Source organism: Salminus brasiliensis, chromosome 6 (assembly GCF_030463535.1).
Source record: "Salminus brasiliensis chromosome 6, fSalBra1.hap2, whole genome shotgun sequence".
In the NCBI taxonomy this organism is placed as follows: Eukaryota; Metazoa; Chordata; class Actinopteri; order Characiformes; family Bryconidae; genus Salminus; species Salminus brasiliensis.
The window spans coordinates 5,802,751-5,825,360 of NC_132883.1; the positions used below are offsets into that span (position 1 = coordinate 5,802,751).

Here is a 22,610-nt window from a genome sequence, read left to right on the forward strand (position 1 = left end):
ACAAAGCCGTTCCATTACGCAGCACTATATCTACGGCAGAGTGATGCCATACCGTCGGAGCAGAAGCTTGGGATGGTTCCGGTTCTCCAGGTTCTTCTCGATGAGGTCGGCCAGGAGCTGCTTCAGCACCACAGTGGCGTACTCCATCCTGCCCTGCAGCGCCGCCATGAGGAGGGAGGCTACGTTGCCGCGGTCGCGCATGGAGAAAGACCTCTGAGCCTCCAGCGTGTGGATGAAGTTCAGCAGGAACATCTTGTTGTGCAGCAGCTGGCTGAAGAGGCGCAAGGCCTTCTCCACGTTCGCTGGAGACTGGAGAGAAGGATGGGTGAGCGAGCGGAAGAAAGAGAGAGAGAGAGAGAGAGAGAAGGAGAAAGCGGTCGTGTTAAACAGTGGAGGAGTGAAGAATCGTAGTGTCGCACTGTGGTGCTTGCTGTAAAAGGCGGTGGGGTGAATGAAGCTGCTGAGAACAATGGCAAGAGTGAGTATGGCATTTTTCGCCTGACTGGCGGCTGTAGAATCTCTGCCGGCGCACAAAAAATGGCATTGTTGAAGGACTTGTTCTTTCCTGCTGACTATTTTCAAAACATTTTATTTTTTTCAGAAGGCACGTCTCGAGACGGCTATTCCACGGGGGCCTTGTGGGGCTGCCGATTTCTGTGTGTGTGTGTGAGTGAGTGAGCGCCGGAGGTTTTAATTAAAAAAGCGTGCGGAGAGCGGCGCGTTTGCTCTGAAGTACACTACTGAGACAGCGCTAGTGTTGTGCTGCAGCTTAGGGGAGCTTTTTAAAGCACATCCACCAGCCTTTTTTTCACCCCCTCCTTCTTCTTGTTTGGCAGCAGGATTAAAAGAAGACGAAGGGGAGGGAGGTGGGGGGGGTCGCAGTTCTGGCAACCTACTTACTGCACATCTAAGTGTCAGACAACACCTGGGGACAGACAGACACAGTGAAGTGAAGCAGAGATCTGCTGCTCTGGAGTCAGGGTCTCTTACGTCAAGCTCCTTGAGAACTGGGTGCTCCTCAATGCCAGGGAACATCACCCTCATGGTGTAGGTTCGGTACTCCAGGAAGGGGATCTTCACGCCGTCCATGTCGTTGGTCAGCTCTTGGATGTCTGTCTGCAGTTCGGCGAAGGCTGGAGGAGAAAGAGGAGGAGGAGGAGGAGGTCAAAAGTGCAGGTCAGGCTGAGGCTTAACGTAGACTGAACGGTTCAGTAGTAGGATTCTGAGCTTTCAGGCATTGAAAGAAACCCACCCCCTGACCCACTGACATCACTGACCGTCTTACCATAATAATCATAATAATAATAATAATGACAATTAGGATTAATGTAAGATGCCCGTTATATTACTTGACATACAGTATACACAAATGTGCCCACACACATACATCTTGTCTAGTCCCTATAGAGAAGTACTGCCAATAGAACAGGATCAGCAAGAACATATTGGCACCATGCCTAATGCCAGGCGTGGGCTAGAGGGGTTAAGAACCCCTGAGCACTGAGCTGTGGAACAGTGGAAGTGTTTTCTAGCATGATGGAGCTTTATCCAGTACTTATGGACACCTACATAAGCCTTTTATATAAATTGACATTAATCAACAAAAACATGTATAGACGGTTATTCTAATACGCACCCATTCTCATAAAATCTGAGAAACAGAAAATATATTGCCAAGTGTGGCCGAATACGCCCATCATACAGATCATAAAGGATTTGACATTTAGTTCTTCATTTAGTAGTTATATATATATATACACACACACACACACATATACACACAATTTTGACAGTTTTCTATCGTATACTATTAAATATGTTAGATTCCAGCCATATACACCCCCTTTCATATAAGTTGGCATCCAGTGGTCACATATATTTCAATATGTAGACTATCAGTGAATTCCATACACTCCAATATATATATATATATATATATATATATATATATATATATATATATATATATATATATCTTGCCATATTTTTTGCCAGGATTTCTGTATGGGTGCCTCTGTGAATTCTGCGGGCATTTCACCTCAGAAAGTGTTATGACAGTGCTTGCTGGGGTACCAGTGGGTTTCTATCAGTTTACATAGGTGTAGTGCAGCGCTATGAACACTGGCCTTCAGAATAGTAAATGCTAAGGGCATAAATCTCTCCCAATGATTCAACTGGGTTACGATTCTTTAACAAATGATTGACATAATCTTCAAGTTTTGAAGTCACTCGGATTGATAGTGGTCAGTCTACAGTATTCTCAATTTGTTCATTTCTGGATTTACATGAACATAGCCCAGTTCGTTAGTATTTTGGACCAACACCGCGAGTGCACACTTAAATGAACCTTATTTAAGTCAGTTTTAATCAATTCTTACATTCTACACTTGTTGGATTTGTCATGGGGTTAATGCATGGTGCTGCATTTTAAACCGTAGTAAACACAGACTAAACTCCCCTAAACAGACAGAAGCGTTTCCTTATTGCTGGTTTAAATGAGTGCATCTTCAGCGCTGCTCTGCGGCAGCCTAAGCTACATAGCAGATCCCTCTAAACCCACGAATAAAACCAGCTTCAAAGGATGAGGACATTATGACGCCATGACCCAGTTCAATCGCTCCACAAAGACTGCGTCAAGCCCTGCATCAAGGCCTGCTGCATTACACACACACACACACACACACACACACACACACACACACACACACACACACCCTGATGCTGGCTGTTATGAAACAACCGCAGTGTGGTAAAGATGTGAAGGGGTGGAAGACACTGAGAAAAGAGCGCAGCGTGAATTCGAGTGTATGCTAAAACCTTCATGTACGTCTCAATGGCCGAAGAAGCTCTCGCACCCAGCCCGAGGCAGCGGGAACTGGAGCAGATGAAGCAGATAACTGAACAGCTTTGAAAACAGCCAAGAATAGTGGATAAGAACTGGGTTCAGGCTTTGTCGTTGCATTAAAACATTAGCAGCCAATTAAAAAGCTTTTAACTCCCCATCATGCCTGACAGCTTGGCACTCAGAGGGTGATACTGTAACTACGCGATCCATGAACACTCCAGCAAGCAGCTCGAGATGTGTCTACACATCATATTTACATTTAATACTTTTGTCCAAACTGGTTTATGGTTCCTTATATTTTGGGCTGCTGATGGCAGGAATCCTGGCAAGATGAACATGGACCAAACTCAACATCTCCAGAGCTTCAGGCTATGGGCTGTGTTTAGATAGTAATGATGCAAGGGCATAAATACGTTTCTTTTTTTTTACTGAATATGATTTTTCGGAGGTGTGTGAACACAAAAATCTGTGTTTTCTAAATTAGATTTGAGCCACTATATATATATATATATATATATATATATATATATATATATATATATATATATATATATATATATAAACCTGGACTGCATCCACCAGATTACATGATGGGGTGATTCATGCCCCAATTACCCTGTTGAAAAAAAAAACCCTTCAGCCTAGAGCTGGGCAATATGACTCATATTGTTTTTTATCGTATCGTGATAAATATTGTTATTGTGATAACAGTAAGCTTTTCTAAGCGTATGGAGGATACTGTTAGTGCTCAATTAACACTGATCAGCTGCAGGTTTCATTACTAACAGTGTAATTAGACTGGGTTAATTAGATGAAGAGCAGATGATGTCGAGTATAAATGACTGTATTCAGTACAGGACAGGATGTGAACAGTAGTTTTAAGAATCTGTTGCTACTGATGTATTCAGTCTGTAATTACATGTATTGTGAAAAAAGTAAATATTGTGATATAGTATTTTTACCATATTGTACAGTCCTACTCCAGCCTGGCCAGCTTAATCTAGTCATGTTGGTCAAACTGGTCAGGCTGGTCAGCACTTAACCAGCCCCTCAAAAAGCACTTTTTTATGCTCTCATTGTGAAGCTCTGGAAACTCGGAAATGTTCATGCATGCATGCAGAAGTTTACACATCTGACCATCTTTCTTGTGTTTAATGGTCATTTAGGTTGGATGGTTTTAGCTGGTCTTCAAGCATAACCAACCTGACCAAGCTGGTTGACCAGCATTATCAGTATGACTGGCACAACCACATTGGTCCACCAACCTGACCAAGAGCTTGACCAACAAGTTTTACCATACTAGCCCACCACTTTCACCAGCTTGATGATAACCTTGGTCAGGTTGGTGATGCTGATAGACCAGTTAGTCCAATGACCCTTAAAACAAGCTTAGACCACCCAAATCCAGCACAACATGGTCTGGAGCTGTTTGTTTTTTTTGGCAGCATATGAACAGATGTGTAAATCCTGCAACAGCTGCATGCACACATGAAGATTTCCATATTTCAAGAACTTCACAATAAGAGCATTAAAAAATGTTGGGGAATGAGGGGAACCAGGATTTACACTGTATGCTCACCTTCCTTGCACTCCAGCGCCACCCTGGACTCCAGGTTGTCCATCTGGAGCTGCAGGCGCTTGAGTGTGCGATCAGCATCCCTCGTCTTCCTCTTGTAGGCTATGAGCACGGCGATGATCGCGATGAGGAGCACGCCACCACCTGCTCCAATCCCAATGATCGCAGGAAGGGTCAGTGTGCTGTCAGAGTAGATGTGGAGAGTGCCAGGGGAGTACTCCAACCCACCAACCAAAATCTACACACACACACACACACACACAAAGAGAAAGAAATCATTATTAGTAGTTTTTAAGAGATTCCAGCCCTAAAAGCAATTAAGCTGGGCAATATGTGAAGTTGTTAAAAACCATTGTGCAGTTCATGGAATAATCTTTCACCATTAAGTTGCTTAGCAACCATTACCTACTGTTAACAAGCTAGACCGGCAGTATTTATTATTAAGCAATCCTTAATAATAAATAATCTATAAAAAAAAATGCTGCATTTGATCTCATTGTATTTTGTCGCTGTTTTCTAGAAGCAATAAGCTGCTGTTGGACGTGATGTGAAGCTTTAATAGCTAAGAGTTTCCTATTATGTCCTCTAGCACAAATCTCCGGCCCTCCTGCGCTGAGACCCTGCTGGCATTGGTGCCTCATAATGCTCCTGAACCTCTGATTGGCTGAGGGAGAAAGCACTCTGCTCTCCCCTACCAGTAATCAGCTCCTAATTGGAAGAGTAGAGTGAGAAGCCTGCAGCCGCCCAGCTGAGTCCCGCAAGACCAGAGTGCTGCACTTGTCTCTAGTGGGCTTGTTTCACACAGCTACACTTACTGTACAAAACAGCATTTAAAGCCCACCACCAGAAGTGCCGATCCGGAAGAGTCCTGGCATAAAGGTGTGGAGTTGAGGATGAGTTGGGGATGAGGTGAGGCGTTGGGGATGAGGTGGGGCGTTGGGGATGAGGTGGGGATGAGGTGAGGCATTGGGGATGAGGTGTGGCATTGGGGATGAGGTGTGGAGTTGGGGATGAGGTGTGGAGTTGGGGATGAGGTGTGGAATTGGGGATGAGGTGTGGAATTGGGGATGAGGTGTGGAATTGGGGATGAGGTGTTTGTTTTTAAATAGCCTTGATTTCAAAAGAAACAATGAATGAGTAGGTGTCCCAATACTTTTGTCCATATAATATATCTGGTCAACAGTCTGGAATTGGAGTACACATACGAAGACATGGACCAAACTACACAGACCAGTCAGAGCAAGAAGCTCTGAGGCATTTTCCCCTCATCTTACTAAACGATTGGCCATGAAAAGGTTAAGAAAACCCATTTTACCATCGATTGAAGCTCTCCAGTGCAATAATCCTTCCAAAGACATTCAAAAGCTTTCCCAAAAGCTGAAAAATGCCATAGTTTTCAAATGTGCTCGAGTCTGTCTGGCTGTGAGAACTGCTGAGTAGTGGAACTGCATGCTAGGCTCTACATTTTCTCTTTAGCTCGCCTGCATTAAGAGTTCTGCCCTTTGAACGCAGCCATGCGAGCACCAGCGTACAGCCCACACTGATAACTAGCCTGCGCGGATTCTCCTAATAACTGCTTTTTTGTAATCCAGCCCAAATGTACACCGCCAGCACCAGCGCTGGGATCCAGGAGCATTATAATCGATGGCAGGCTGTTAAAAACACCACGAGGGGGGCTGCACTAATAATCAGCTTACTGTGTGGCACAATATTTTACTGCCCGCTACAAATATCTGTTATTTAATGCGTTTTGCAGACAGCGAGATTTTATGCTGCGGAGAGCTCAATTATTCTGTTGTCTAAATGATATTGCAGGAGGGGTTACGAGGCCAGCTGCAGCAATGGCTGACATTCTTTCACTAGGGCCTATTACTGAAAAGCTGCCAGTTATGCGCAGGCCTACGCAGCAGGGCCTATGCTAGATGCCATTCCTTAAAACACTCGCCTAACTATACTGAGGCCCCCCCCCTCCCCCAACCCCGCCGCCGCCAAAACAGCTCTGACCTATTAAAACATGAACTCCACAAGACCTCTGTAGGTGTCCCGCAGTATCCGGCATCAAGACATTAGCAGCAGAGCCTTAAGTCCTGCAAGTTGTGAGGTGGAGCCTCCATGGATCACATCAATGACCCTTAGGCACTCATGACCCTGTCACTCGCTGGTTCACTGGTTGTCTTTTCTTGGAGCGCTTTTGGTAGGCCCTGACCACTGCATACCAGGAACACCCCACAAGACCTAGACATCACTGTTTGGCTTTTGTCAAAGTCACCAGTCAGTGGTTTTAATGTTATGGCTGATTGTACATACTGAGTCGCCTCACAGACCGGTACGGCGCAGTTGCTGCACTGTGTACTTCTCTCAACCTTTCATCTCAGCAAACTGACAAATCCCAGTTCTGGGGCTTTTCCGGGATTTTCCGGAGAAAGGCCACACGGCCAAAACTTTGGGAATACAAGCAGCCCTTTTCATTTTGTAGTGCACCACTCCACCCTCCACCCCAGACTACTTCAAAAACTAAAAAAATAAAAAATTAAATAAAAAACTATAAAGGCACAGTGGCGCAGGTGTGAGCATAACGAAACTACGAGCAGAGGGTAGTGGAAAGCTGCTTAGAGGGAGTGAGAGCGCGAGAGCGTGAGAGCGAGCCAGACTGCAGCGCACTTACACTGAACCTAGCCTTTACCTAGTCGCACACCAATTAGGCGTGGCGTCATGCCGTCTGTCTTAACGAGTTTCACCTTTCCACCGCTGCCTCAGCCCTGCATGGCTGCATGAATTATTGAGGACGGGGAATAGAGAGGAACAAAGGGAAGCCCACAGAGCTGTCGATATGTGTCAGGTCATTAGCCGACTGATTCCAGCGCACTCTCACACTCTCTCTCTCGCGCACTCCCTCGCTCTCTCCCCCTGCATCCCTCTGTTCTTGCTCCTGTCACACCCTCTGTACCTCTCCCCCTCTCCCCTCTTCACACTCCCTCGCTCTCCTCCATCCTTCTGCTCCTGCTTCCCTCTCGTACTGTTTCTACTGCTCCCTCCCTCTCTCTCTCTTTCTATTTAAATACATATATACAGTGTACATCCGCCCGTCCCACCAAACACCCCCCCCCTGCCTTTCTTTCCTCCTAGCAATAAAATGATGGATAAAATTCAGTGTATATAATATTCATGCTTCAGCATGGCTGTTTTTTTTGTTTTTTTTGGATGTGGCCTTATTTTTAGATATCAGTGAGTCATACAGTGTCACACAGCACATAAGCAAGTCTATTTTACATTACCAACTCAAGGCAAGTGTGATGATTTAGGCCTAAAATCCGCAACTGGCAGCTATTGGAAAGGTCACGGTTCAGCTTACGCTACAGTGTGGACATCAGGGTTCTGTACAACAGGGGGCAAAATGCACCAAAACGTCCAAAGGCATAAAACTAACCCAAATATAACCTTTTTAATTTATTTTTATAAATTTATAAAAAAAAAAATCCCCCCTCAATCTGGTTCAGTCAATTAACCCACCCGAACGCAACTCCCCCAGCACTGGCAATGCTCCAGACACAAGGAGGGTAAGGACTTAACACCAGTCTCCTCCGATACATTCAAAACCAGCCGCCGTTGGCCTTTCCCAGGCAGTCGACACGCTCATAGAAAAGGACACAGTCCACAGCTCGACCACACCAGCTAACAGACGCCTGTGCTGGCCAACAACGCGGGGAGAGAGCGCCATCTATCTACCCGGAGAGAACATGGCTATTTGTGCTCTCTCTGACTCTGCTTGCTGATGGCAAAGCTGCATGACTCGAGATTCGAACTCGCGACCCCCCGCCCCCCGACCATGGTGGTAACGCACAAGTTAGCTGAGCCACCATGCCGTCAGTACCATGACCGTTAGATACGAATATGCGTGTCATTATGGCGCTACGTGCTAGCTTGTTAGCTACATTAGCTCCAGTACAAAAGTAAAGAAGCAGACTTCAGACACCAAACAGGTTTTAACTGATTAGCTTTGTGATGTGGGGACAATTCTGTAAATTTGATTTTCAGCTGAACAATCGCTTTAAAGAGAGAGAGAGAGAGAGAGAGACAGAGAGAGAGAGAGAGTAAGACAGAGAGAGAGAGAGAGAGAGGCTGCAGAAGCACCCCTCCACTTTCCTCCGATCACTTATTGGATCCTAATCTCCTCTTTGATTCTCACACGGCTCTGGGCTCCTCTCCACACCCAGCTCATCGATCACGTGCGATCGAGTTAGGGCTGATAGGAGCTGAGGCGGAGGCACGGCAGGGTGGGGGAAGGTGGGTGGAATTGATCTGTTGATGACGCAGAGAGGCTGTGATTGTAATTAGCAGAATACCGGACAGTGTTCGGGCAAATATTTACATACTGGGAACAGTAACATTAAAACCAGTGACCGTTACAGTGAGCAATATCGCTTTACTGGTTATGATGGCACCCGGCAAGGGGTGGGATCCACATATTAGGCCGCAAGTAAATAGTCAGTTCTTGAAGGTGAATCCGAGCCACTTAAAAGTCAAACTGTGGCTAGACGACTGGACTGGGTCAGAACGTCTCCAAAACATCAGGCAGGTCCTGCGGGGTGGGACAACCTGACCCCAAAGCTCAATATAGAGAGATCCATGGAGGCCTTACCTCACAACTTACAGGACTTATTTAAAGGATCTGCTGCCAACATTAGGCTTGGTGGCAGATACACTGTATGTCCAAATGTTTGTGGACACTAGTGAATGCATTCAGCCTTTTTAAGTTGCACCCATTGCTGACACGCAGCTTGTCTAGTCCCTGTTCAGAAGTACTGCCAATAAAATAGGACTTATTCTGGTACTAGAGGGGTATAAAGCGCCCAAGAATTGAGCTGTTTTCCGGAATGATGGTTGGAGCTCCATCCAGTACTTTTGAGGTGGGCTGGTGATCATCCAACATCCTGACCTCACTGAATGCAATGCAATCAAATCCCCACAGCAAAGCTCCTCCAAATTCTAGGAGAAAGCCTTCTTCCCTGGACAGTAGAGACAGTTACTCCAACAAAAACAGGATACATTCTTTTTTTTGATTCTGGAAAAAACAATGCATGAGCAGGTGTCCAAATACTTTTGTCAATTTAGTGTAGTAAAACTAAACTGGACTATTGACTTCAAAGCAATAACTCTTGGCTTCATTATCAAAAGAAAGATGAGTTTTGGGTCGTCTGATCACACTTTCTCCTTCCTCTCTCCCTCCATCCTCGTTGCTGTGTGTTGGTTAAGAGGCTGCAGATAGTGGAAGATTAGGAGGAAAAGTGCTTGTATCAGCGCGGCTCTCTAATCATAATAAGTACTTAATGTACGATGAGACTCTCCCAGTCGACCTTTATGTTTTGTGAATTAGCATTAGAGTAAAAAATGGCTTGGCGGCCAGGCCTATTATAGGATTGATTAAGTGAGATGTATGGGGCCTGCGCTCGTGCAAACCAAACATTCAGCAGTTCTTCCCGCTCATAGCCAGCCATCCATTTTCTGCCACATTTATTAGCGAACACGCACAAAAAATAAAAAGCATGATCATAAATTCTGACGTGCCATATTGTGGCAAGTAAATCTTGAAAGGCAAGCATGTTTTCCTCCACACTGGCTCACCACAGAGCAGCTCGCCTCACTGTGTGCTTTTACAGTCAATAGAAAAGCATCAACAGTAGAGAAAGCAGTATAAAAAAAACAAAAACAAAAAAAAACAACAACTCACCAGGACTCGCTGCTCTCCCGTCAGGTCCGGCGAATCGCAGAGGAGCTGAGACTCTGAGACGGTTAACAGACACGGTGTGTCTCCGATCATCACTGAGTAATTCAGACGGGCGTTTCCAGGGGCGGGAGGGATCAGATTTTTGCCCTGATGTCAAGAGAGAAGCGTAAACAACCTCAGTACAGTAACTGCTGATCAAGGAAATCCCTGAGCCATCTCTATTTGTGTCTTCCTTCATGTTTTCAAATGATATATACACACATACATATATACACATACATACATACACACATACATATATACACATACATACATACATATACACACACACACACACACACACACACGCACATATATTTACATATATATGTTCATACATATATATATATATATATATATATATATATATATGTTCATACACACACACACACACACACACAAATATATATACACACATACATACATGTTTTTAAGGTGGCATTAATGTCAGGCTCCTGCAGATGGTGTTGCACAAAGGCTCTAAATCAGGCTATGAATGCCTGTGGGGTGTGTGACTGAATTCATAGATTAAGAAGAGGTGGTACAGTGCAGAGAGTGTCTCATTGGATGTGTGGAAAATGGGTAACCAAATGATTGGCTAAAAGAAGTGATTGCATTTGGGCGTGCCAAAGACCATCCTCCTGCAACGCCATCTGCAAGAGCCTGAAGTTACGGCCAGCTCAAACAGGCAGGGGGTCTAATGAATGATATGACGGGATTAACATGGTCCAGGACAACAGATGAAAATGAAACATTAGTGCTTTTATTAATGAACTATCAGGACTAATGATTCTGATCCTGTTTGCAGCTCGTTTTTAAATAAGAAGGAGAGAAATAAACCTTCAGGATGATGGGAGACCCGGGTTTGACCTCCAGGATCCCAGCATTGCCCAGCGGGTCGAAGGTTGGGTTGGGGTAGTAGGTGAAGGGCGTGCCGTTGAGAACGAGGACGGAGGACACGTGGTCCAGGATGAAGCCGAACTCGTCCGGGTGAAGGCCTGACTCGGGGGCCTGTCGCTTTGTGTAGACGATGGGAGGAGCCAGGCAGGTCATTGTGGAGTCGTTCACCACCGTGCACACCTAACAAAGAGCACAGCACTCAATTATTACAGTGCTGCTCAGATCCAGATCCTGAAAACCTCGATACACCCAGCCTATCTGCTGCTGGGTTGAATGAGGTGTGATGCAGCAGGCAAAGTACTCAAGTGTGCAAAGCAGCGGTTCTTCAATATCAGAACCCTACCCAATTTCTGACCTTCATAACTTTATATATTAATGAAAAGAAAACTTTATGCCCTAAAGCCCTGAAAAAGTCAACTCTGGCACATGTCATTTTAATGCTAATTAGGATGGAAAACCCAGAAGACCTCCTCTCCTCTGCCTAATAGGGTCTATTTTGGACATTTCGGAGGTTTGATCATGGCAGGAACAGTTAGGTTAAATGGGGGTATACTTACATTGGTGGTCTCCACTCCACCATATTTAGCCCTGACTTTGGGCTCCTGGATGGTGAGCAGGTGAGTTCCAGTGACCGTCAGAGATGTGCTTCCACTGCAAAGACACAACAATATGAGCGCCGTCTAAAAGTGGTGGTTTTTAACCATTTTGCAACAAAGTATTCAAATATAACTACACATATATATATATATATATATATATATATATATATATATATATATATATATATATATATATATATATATACACACACATACACACATATATACACACAGTATATATGTGTGTGTGTGTGTTTGTCCCAGTGCAGGTGTGTAAAGTCCTCACTTAATGATGCTCCAGTTAGGCTCGATGCTGGTGATGGTGGGGTCCTCAGTGTAGACGTAGCGCAGGTCACTGCTGATCTCGGCTCTGTCTATAAACAGCCTGATGGACGAGGCTCCGGAGCCAGACATGGAGGCCGGCGTCACACACACGATCTCGCGCATTGCTCTCCTGTAGGAGTGAACGAAGTGAAGTGAAGAAACTCAGGAGGTTTTCAAAGATGTTCCGGATCAGGACCAGACTTGTCCGTCCGTCTCTAATGAATGCTACTGTTATATTAACAGTGAGTGTGAGCTCGTCCTACATCTGCAGATATAGGTAATCTAATGAAACATTTAACAGAAGAATCATCTTTAAACATTGTTTTTAAAATGGAATTTATATAAATGTAATTTTCTTGTAAGGAAAATATTAGAACAATAATAATATTTTAATATAAAATCTAATAAAATATCAAATTTAATTAAAAATATTAGTCCACAACTGACCGCCTGATCTGGCCATATTTGCAGTTGTTTTACTTGTATATTATTTAGTGGACCGGTCAATTTCTAATAGTTCTGAGATCTTTTTAACCCTCTTCCCAGACTCCTCTGCTTCTACAGCCTTCTTTCTGAAGGCCTCAGAGAGATCTCTGGATCTGGCCATGATGGTGATCTTCTTCACCACTCACTTCAACCATCAAGAGCAGACCAGACTAAACGTCTGAGAGTTAAATAAGACTCCAGAAACCTCTATTCTCCAACCACGTACTGAACATCTGCAGCTGATTCTAATTTTAGACATTTTAGTAGAATTAAATGTGTGGGGGTCTTTACCGTTTCCTCAAAGGGAAAACTGCATTTGTATTAATTACACTGTACTATACTGGTGCTGTATGTCTTCAGATATGTGTTTAGTTATTTTACCTACAGCTTCCAATATTGTTTGAGTGAAGATTAAATCTCCATTTATTTAAATATGTTCAAAAAGAAGAGTTCAAAAGGACATCAAATGTTTTCAGGAGGTGCCAACTGTACGACTTCACACGACTGTATTTGTTAAAAGTAAGCAAACCGGAAGACAGAAGCCTGTAAATGACTTCCAGATCTACACCACTGGATACGATGGGCTCATACCTCGTTGTGCATTACAGTGCTGCGTGATGTCTCACAAACGATCTCTATTATTTATTCAAAAAAAAAAAAAAAAAAAGTTATTGCCCTGGATTTTGTTTTTCTGTCCTGTCATTTCAGCTCCCCCCGCTGAGCAAACTCATTTTCCCTGGCTGAAGTCCTGAACCGCAGCAAGATAAGTCCACTCATGCAGAGAAGCCAGTGATTACATTCAGCCATAGAGGAGCGTGGGCCAGGTACGACATCTGATATTCGCTTCGACTGGCGAACAACAGTCTCATTCCAGACATCTCGTTGCCATTTCGTCTTGTATGGTGTGTTTTTTTCATAACGCACTGTTTCTGAGACGTGCTACACAAGTGCACTCTGGCTGTAAACATAAACTCAGCAGAAAAGCCATTGACTGTAGCTACAGAGCAGTGCCTTGCTTGATACTTTTACAATGAGCACCACCTCCATCAAACCGATTGTGTCTAGGGCTCCCAAGAAGAGTGCACATACATACAGTTCTGGAAGAAAGGAAGACAACACTTAATTTCTCTTCTGAAATTTGCATCTCTACGTCTACGGCAGCCGTTTTATTCCAGGCATTTCATCATACAAAGCTGAGTTAGCTGAATCTGCAGACTACGACTGGCATAAAGTCACTCAGCAGCAAAGTGAAGGACTAGCTGTGATCGGCAGTCAAGGTTATTTCACTATAGTGCTTTCTGAATGCTCTCAAACTTCAAATATAAAATAACTTCTTTGCATTATAATTATTATAATCATTTCTTTGCATTATTTGAGCAGTTGTTTTGAGTGGTTGTCAATTCTGCAAATAAATAAATGCTCTAAATAGTAATATTTTTATTTGAAATTTAGGGGAAATGTTGTCCATGGTTTATGAAATACAATGCAAATGTTAATTTCCCATATTGACGCATTGCCTTTAATAGTAAAACCAGAGAAACTGATAATGTAGGGTGGTCTCTTATTTTTTCCAGCAAGAGCTGTATGTATATATACACAGGCATAATAGTGGTGCCCCACAGGCCATTGAGCCTGAGGGGTGTGACGATTCCAGCGAGTGGTACAGAGCAATCAACCGTTCAACCTCTATAATAAACACCTTTCACCACCTACCACCCTAAAACACCCTCTGTTACCACCCATCTTCACTGTCAATGAAGGTCGATGTAAAAAGATTTTATTTAGAGCCATTTTGGAGCATTTTAGAGCGCCAGGATATCGATAACAGGGTTGTGGGTTCGATTCCCGGGCTCGGCAAGCTGCCACTGTTGGGCCCTTGAGCAAGGCCCTTTACCCTCTCTGCTCCCCGGGCGCTGGAGTTGGCTGCCCTCCTCTCTGGGTGTGTGTGTACTCACTGCCCCTAGTTCACTACCACAGATGGGTTAAATGCGGAGGACACACTTCGCTGTACAGTGTACACTGACAAATATGTGCACCTTTACCCTTTTACAATGTAAAGAACAGCTGCCAGATTCACATTATGTCAAAACGTGAAGAACACCCCGATCAGCACCTACACTCCTAATGTTTGTACCGACAGCTATTAGTTAAAGCCACTTTCTCTAAACACTGAAAATTCATTGCCTGTTTTGAGCTATGCTAAAGCTTCAGCCACAAGGCTCTCAAAGGACACTGCATGGAAAAGAGGTTTGTTACACCATCATAACACTGGAACTGAATTCATGCTACCGACTTGCGCATGTTCAGATCACTGATACTGATAAAGCAGTGAAGCAGACTGTAGCTGGAGACTGTAGCTGGAGACCGAGCAGTGGACTCATTCCCTTTGCTTACACACATCCACTCCAGCTGCAGATAAGAGTGAACAGGACTGCTCTGACTACAGATAGATCAGGGAACCCACCCACTCTGGAAAAACACATCCACTCTGTCTGCAGACTGAGCAAACACAGCCACGCTAGATTTGTGCACCGACTGTGAACGACTCACCTCACAAACAAGCACTTCTCCTGAGCCAGGAACACTGTGACGGCGCTGCCGGCGTCCAGATTTCGGCCGGAGATGGTCAGCCTGGTCCCTCCTGACACGGGCCCTTTTTCCGGCCGCACCCGATTAAAGATGGGAGTCTGGAGAGCGCAGACACACACAGGAGGATCGCTTTACTGAGCAGCTGCTTTTGACAAGATTAGAGTTGAAAATACTCAAAAGACCTTTCCAAGAACTGGAAATCACTCCGAAACGAAGGAGGTTGAAGAGCCACCTGGAGATTAATGCATCGCAGTACATCACACAAACAGTGCTGTTAAACACAACAGTAACAGGAATCCAGCTAATTCCTGTAATTCTACGGTTCTGGTTGCTCGTTGTGGTGAGCTTGGTTCATTTGCTGGCTCTGTCCGGCTGCAGGTCGCCCCATTTTTACTCCAATTCATTTGTACCTACAGCCCTGGATGAGTGAATTTTCCTCATTCTCCATCCTTCCGTTTCTGCTCCTCATTAAAGCCCCCCAGAGGGCCAGCCAGGGTCATCCATGTGCAGTGTCATATATGTGTGTGTGTGCGTGTGTGTGCGTAGAGGCATCTGTGTATGCTTAAATGTGTATGCTTCTTTAAGTGAGTGTGAGAGATGCATGAGTTGACTGTGGATGTGTGTGAGAGGGCAAATGACGGCATCTGTGTGTGTCGATGAATTACAGACTCCATAACGACCCTCAGTGGCACACTGTGTGTTTGCATGCCTGTGTGGGTGTGTGTTACAGGGTTAACAGGAGCAAAAAAAAGTAAAAGTGTAAAAGCTTAGCGTTTCCAACTGAGGTTAAAGTTAGGATTAGAATATTACATGTAGATATTAACATAGATATATATTTATCTAGATTTGTGCATGTAGGTGCTTACAGTACATATATAATACATACATATAAGACATATTAAGATGTCCAGTATGTATTATATATATCAGCACGTACAGAACATATATAAAACATACTGGACATCTTAATATGTCAGCATGTTTAGAACATATATAATACATACTGGACATCTTAATATGTCAGCACATAAAGTATATATATAATACATATGGGATGCATCATTACATGTAGGTACTTAAAGTACATCTATAATACATATGCGATATATAATTGTACATGTGCGTACTTCTAGTGCATATATAATACATATGGGACATTTTTTACATGTAGGTACTTACAGTACATATATAATTCATACTAGACATTATTTTTTACACATAGGTACTTATAACACAAATCTAATACATACTGAACATCTTAATATGTCAGCACTTACAGTACATATACAATACAAATGGGATGTATCATTAAATGTAGGTACTTACAGTACATGTATAATACATACTGGATGTATAATTGTCGATGTAGGTACCTATAGTACATTTATATAACACACGGACATTTTTTAACTTGGAGGCAATTGTAGTACATATACATAATATACTTTAAACTATACATTTGTGACTTGGTTTTACATTTAGGTACTTATAAAGGCATCTGTTAAGACATTATATAAAGCCATGTATTTAATGACATTTATTTTATTTGACTAAAATAGCTGAAAATGAAAAGGCAGTTTACTGGAGTTTTTAGAATAAAACATATCTTGAACATAAGATATAAAGGTATGTTAACCCCCATGTCCTGATACTGTATAATAACAAGCATGTGTGTGTGTCTTGATTCTGTACTTGGCTGGCTCAATCACGCAGGGCAGCACTTATACCTCAGCAGTAGGTGGATGGGGGTTAATCATGTCACACTTTACATTACTTCCCCTCTCAGTCAATTGCACAATTGCAGGAGCTCTACAGGGGACTCGATTGGCTAACAGATTAAAGATGCAGGAATCCTATTGATTCTGTGGCTCTGGATGTTCAATTTGATTGGCTCACAGCCCCAGGGAGTCAGTTCCTATTGGCTGACTGTGGCATTTATCTCTGACATGCTTAACAAAATACCATTATGGGTGGAGGAGGATGTTCCAGGTTTGCAAAGGGGGATCAATCATGCACAATTCTGGAGGCCTGGTTTTCAATAATTTTATATATCAAATATAGCAAATAATTTGACTACGGTCTCACTCAGTATAAATGCTTATTTGTGAATAGCAATGTGTACATACAGCTCATAAAGTAATAGCTAGTATATTTGGAACAAACAGTACAATAGTGGGCTTTATGTGTATATATATATATATATATATATATATAAAATTATTACTGCCAAGGAATATCCCATTAATGGGAATAATGGGTTAAATTAATAAATGAATGATTAATAAAATTAAGTTACTATTAAATACATTATTAAATAAAAAACAAATCAATAACATACGAAGAGATTCCAGACTTATGAACCGTACTGTACACATGCAAAAATATTAAGTCAGATGGTGTGAGACTTAGGTGTGAGGAGCACGTACCACAAAAGAGTAAGACTGAGAGGACTGAGTACGATACTCAGCGCTGCAGTCCCCGATACATAGCTCCACCGGACCACCTGGAGGACTGGCCATCAGAGATTCTTCCATGTCACACACAATCCTGAGAGAGACACAGACAAAAATACACACACACACACACACACACACAAATGTAATGGCGTTCACTTGAGATCACTTACTGAGATTACTCTGTGCTTTCTCCTGAAGACATTCAGCTTCCAGAAGCAAACATCTCATTTCAGACACATTTGATCTAATGGCTGTTTATGCTTCACTCACAGAAGCTGAGTACATTTACATTGCCTTATATGTTTTATTATTGGTACAAGCTGCTGATGTTCTGAGGCTATTCGGGGGTGGATGCAGACTTTATTACAGACATCCAGTCCACTCAGAAGCCCTGCACGGTATGAATGCTTTCTAAAAGCACTGAAACAGTGTTATGTGTTTGATGGTTTTATATATTTCTTGTTTTTTATGTATTTATGTGGTCTGTGAGCAATTTCTCATGTTGTGGATTTATTTACTGCTTATTGTTTATGATCTGCACTGGAAATAACTCAGCTCATTATTACAGATATGGCAAAAAATGTCCAATAATCAGATAATTGGCATGACTTGACCCTTTTTTTACAGTGTCAGCCCTCTTCAAGGGTCCTGGCGGCCAGCATCCAGCACAGTTTGGGGGCATTTCCTGCTCTAACATACCTATTACGAAAACTGGCAATTCATCAATGAGTTAAATCAGGTGTGTCAGAGCAGAAAAGAGCCCAAACTGTCCTACACAGAACCGGGCCTGAAGAAAAACCCAGCTCGAAGTGGAGTTTAGAGATCTCACCTCTCAGCGCTGACGTATTCTTGAGCCACTGGATTGCAGCGCACTCCGGCCACTCGCACATGGGTGATCTCTCTCACCTGCAGCCCCAAATTCTCCCCCTCAATCGTCACACGTGTGCCTCCCTCTTTAGGACCTGTCAAAGGCTGGATCTACAGACACATATGCATTCTTAGGCTCATAAAGGATCCTGTGTGTGTGTGTGTGTGTGTGCGTGTGTGTGTGTACATATACACTGTACATACATGTTAAACATTCCTATAAAATGACCAAAGGGTTTATGCACCATGGTTGCTAATAAACTGGCAACTCTGGAAAATAGGCCGTGTGTATGTGTGTGTGAGTGTGTGTTACCTTGGCAATGCGAGGATGATTGCAGCGCACGTTGCGACGGCCCTGATGCATCCAGTTGTGTTCGGGCGAAGGACAGTGCTGCTTCAGGAGACACTTCTTATCAGCCAGACACCAGCCGCACTCAAACATACTGTCAGCCTTCAGACACAGGCCGCAACTGTCCCTCTGAGCTTCACACTTATACAGGAGAGCTGTGGAGGAAAGTGAGAGAGTGAGAGAGAGAGAGTGAGAGAGAGTGTGAGAGAGAGAGAGAGAGAGAAATAAAGTGTTATAGTCAGCTGGCTGGTTGGAGGGCAGCAGTAGGAGTGAAGCCAGAAGCGTGTAGCAGCAGGTCGATAATTGAACTGTAAGGGTGAAAGCAGTGAAGGCAGAGCCCACGCCTGCATTTACTCTACTCAGAGCTCACATTTCTGCCTCTCTCCCACACACACACACACACACACACACACACACACGTATGGGTTTGTTTTTATATCTTGCCAGGACGTGGGGTCATGTATTATACTGTATATATCATTCTATTTATGGACAAAAGTATTGGGACACCTGCTCTTGTATTGCTTCTTCCAAAATCAAGGGTATTTCTATTGGAGTCTGCCTGAAACTGTCTCTCTACTGTCCAGGGAAGAAGACTTTCTACTAGATTCTGGAGCATTGCTGTGAGGATTTGATTGCATTCAGTGACGAGAGCGTTACTGATGTCAGAATGTTGGATGATCACCAACCCACCTCGTCCCCAAGTCATCCCCATTCCACCACAACTGCAAAGAACACAGTTTTTCCACTGCTCCACAGCTCAATTCTGGGGGCGTTGTGCTCCTCTACCCCACCCCTGGCATTAGGTAGCATGGTGCCAATAGGTTCATGTTTATCTGTCCTATTCCAGTGGCTGTCTTTCTCTACAGGGACTAGACAAGCTGTGTCAGCAATGGGCATAACTTAGAGTAGCTGAATGCATTAATTCGAAGGGTGTCCACAAACATTTGGACAGATAATGTATCGGTAATGTATTGGACCTGTTTTTCTCTGGCTTTCGTAGAATAGTTGGTCCTGGAAATGTATGAAAACGAAAACACACACACACACACACACACACACACACACACACACACACACACACACACACACAGCTCTCGTCCTCTGGGTAATCCCGCTAAAGCAGCTGTGGTAAGATAGGCAAAGGAGGTCTGAGCTGACCAGTATTGATCAGCTGCTGGACGCATGACCCCCACACTCATCTCCACACACAGAGGGTCAACCATTTCCATCAAAGCTCCCATGTCCAGGCTAGCGTGGGCAGATCTCAACTCTCACTCTCCTTCATCTTACATTTACAGTGCTTAGCACACTCTCGTACTCCGTGCCCTGTTTGTTGCCTATATGAAAACTTTTCTAGACCATCATACACCATATGGACGAAAGTATTGGGACACCTGCTCATTCACGGTTTCTTCCAAAATCAAGGCTATTAAACAGTTGATCCTGCTTTTGTTGAAATATCTGTTCCTTCTGTCCCAGGAGGAAGACTTTCTACTAGATTTTGGAGGAACATTGCTGTGAGGATTTGATTGCATTCCGCGACAAGAAGTTAGTGTTAGTGAGGTCAGGATGTTGGATGCTCACTCCACCTCATCCCCAACCATCATTAGGCGGCATGCTGCCAACAGGTTCATGTTTATCTGCTCCACAGAGTCCTAATGTATTGGCAGCACTTCTGTATAGGGACTAGACAAGCTGTCTCACTGTGTCAGCAATGGGTGCATCCTAACTTAGCAGCTGAATGCATTCATTAAAAGGGGTGTCCACAAACATTTGGACATGTTGTGCATGTCGGTGTAGAACTCATCTCACTACACTGTCTGTCTGTCTCTCTCTTCCTCTCTCACTTCACTACGGTTGAAGCCTCCGTCCCATGTGATGAAGAAGGAAGAAATCCACCAGCAGGTCCACCAACCCCCCCCCCCCCCCCAATTCTCTCTTTCACTCTTCCTCCCTCTTTATTTCCCCCTCTCCTCTTCTTCCCACTAAAAGATCAAAAGCGAGCGGAAAGCTGTCTGTCCTAATTTCTTCCATACTTTGAAATATAATTAGACGACACGCAGCGAGGATGAAGGAGGACACATATGGACCGTTCCGTCCTCAGAGGTAAAATGGAGCTATAAAACACAAAAATAGACACCAAGCACAGAGCTATCAATAAAATATGCTCTGCTGGAGGAGAGGAGGATGCCTGAGTCACTATGTGTGCTGAATGGATGCAGAAATCCTATTTGCATTAAAGATGTATTGAGATCCACTCAAACGCAACACGTCTGTCCACCGGAGCTGACCAGGCTGCTCAATACACTGCGACTGCGGACCGAGAACAGTGGGCCTGTTTCTGAGGCACCTGCCACTGCCCTGTCAATAGCCCTGCCCTGTCATTCTACTGTTCTACCACTAGGGGACCTAACAACTGGTTTTCTATTGTGTTGTGTACACTGTATGTCCAAAGGTTTGTGGACAACCCTTTTAAGCAATGCACACATATGTATTTATGTATGTATGCCACATTGTGAATCATTCTGTTTATGGACAAAAGTATTGGGACACCTGCTCTTGTATTGCTTCTTCCAAAATCAAGGGTATTTCTATTGGAGTCTGTTGGAGTCTGCCTGAAACTGTCTCTCTACTGTCCAGGGAAGAAGACTTTCTACTAGATTCTGGAGCATTGCTGTGAGGATTTGATTGCGTTGGATGATCACCACCCCACCTCGTCCCCAAGTCATCCCCATTCCACCATCACTGCAAAGAACACAGTTCTTTCATTGCTAAGCAATGCTCTGAGCTACTGTAAGGTGCATCCATCGATGACACTGATGAGCATATGCACACACACAAACAACTTGTCTAGTCCTTTTAGAGAAGTGTTGCCAATACAATAGGACACTCTAAACTAGCAGATAAATATGAATCTATTGGCACAATGTCTAATGCCAGGTGTGGGTTAGAGGGGTAAAAAGCACACCTCAGCATTGAGCTGTGGAGCAGTGGAACAGTTTAGAGCCATGTATCTGGGAAAGAGTGTGTTTTTGCCTCTATATAAAACACATATAACTTCAATAAATTGAAATATTTCATATGAATATCTATATTTACATTTATAGAATATTAATAGTGGCAGATTTGTATTTATATCACCACTATTAACTATCACTACTCTCATTACTCTGAGCATCACTGCCATGTCTATATTAAGTTCTACTATACCATGATTATTAGATTATGATTATGATCAGAGCAGTACAACAGTTTAGGTGGTTCAGTGACTTATCAATAATTAATAAATAGTTTTGACCCATGGAGGATGGGTCAGTTCCCCCTTGTGAGTCTTGGTTCCTCAAAGGTTTCTTCCTCCAGCTCTAAGGGAGTTTTTCCTTGCCACTGTTGCCATTGGTTTGCTCACTGGGGGTCTTAGATTTTTCATGTCTTTTTATGTTATTGATTTCTTTCTGTCTTTTACTAATTACTGATTGTGTAAATCTGTTTTGTGACAATAACAGTTGTAAAAAGCTATACAAATACATTTGACTTGACTTGATATTTGGTTCTAGGCCCTTCAGCCATTGCATAGGTTCAATTCCAGTGGCTGAGCTGATTCACCTTAATGAAGCACTGATTTGTATAAGCAGTATATTGTAATACTGGATGGAATACTATATGAAAGTTATAATGCTAGGATTCCTCAGGAAGAGGTTTGGAAAGGGTTAATGCAGTCACTACATACTATACCCATGTTATTTGCAACACTATTACAACTCTCTAAATCTAATTCCCACACCTGCCTGATGCTTTGTGCAGGTCTGATCTTCTAAACTCCACATCATTGTGTAAGAACATCCCACTGAGGGA

General features: G+C 43.5%; 1 protein-coding gene across 2 annotated transcripts in view; it reads right to left on the reverse strand.

Moving 5' to 3' along the window:
* Positions 1 to 22,610, reverse strand: part of plxna3 (plexin A3) — a 223,737-nt gene that overhangs the window by 22,145 nt on the left and 178,982 nt on the right. For both annotated transcript variants that reach the window (XM_072681439.1, XM_072681438.1), the window contains exons 12-22: positions 18,720 to 18,910; positions 18,369 to 18,517; positions 17,510 to 17,630; positions 15,045 to 15,181; positions 11,971 to 12,138; positions 11,643 to 11,736; positions 11,026 to 11,265; positions 10,150 to 10,293; positions 4,425 to 4,659; positions 991 to 1,133; positions 53 to 309 (exon numbers count right to left, since the gene is read on the reverse strand). In XM_072681439.1, coding sequence (XP_072537540.1) covers positions 53 to 309; positions 991 to 1,133; positions 4,425 to 4,659; positions 10,150 to 10,293; positions 11,026 to 11,265; positions 11,643 to 11,736; positions 11,971 to 12,138; positions 15,045 to 15,181; positions 17,510 to 17,630; positions 18,369 to 18,517; positions 18,720 to 18,910 — 1,879 coding nt within the window. The remainder of the gene's footprint in view (positions 1 to 52; positions 310 to 990; positions 1,134 to 4,424; positions 4,660 to 10,149; positions 10,294 to 11,025; positions 11,266 to 11,642; positions 11,737 to 11,970; positions 12,139 to 15,044; positions 15,182 to 17,509; positions 17,631 to 18,368; positions 18,518 to 18,719; positions 18,911 to 22,610) is intronic.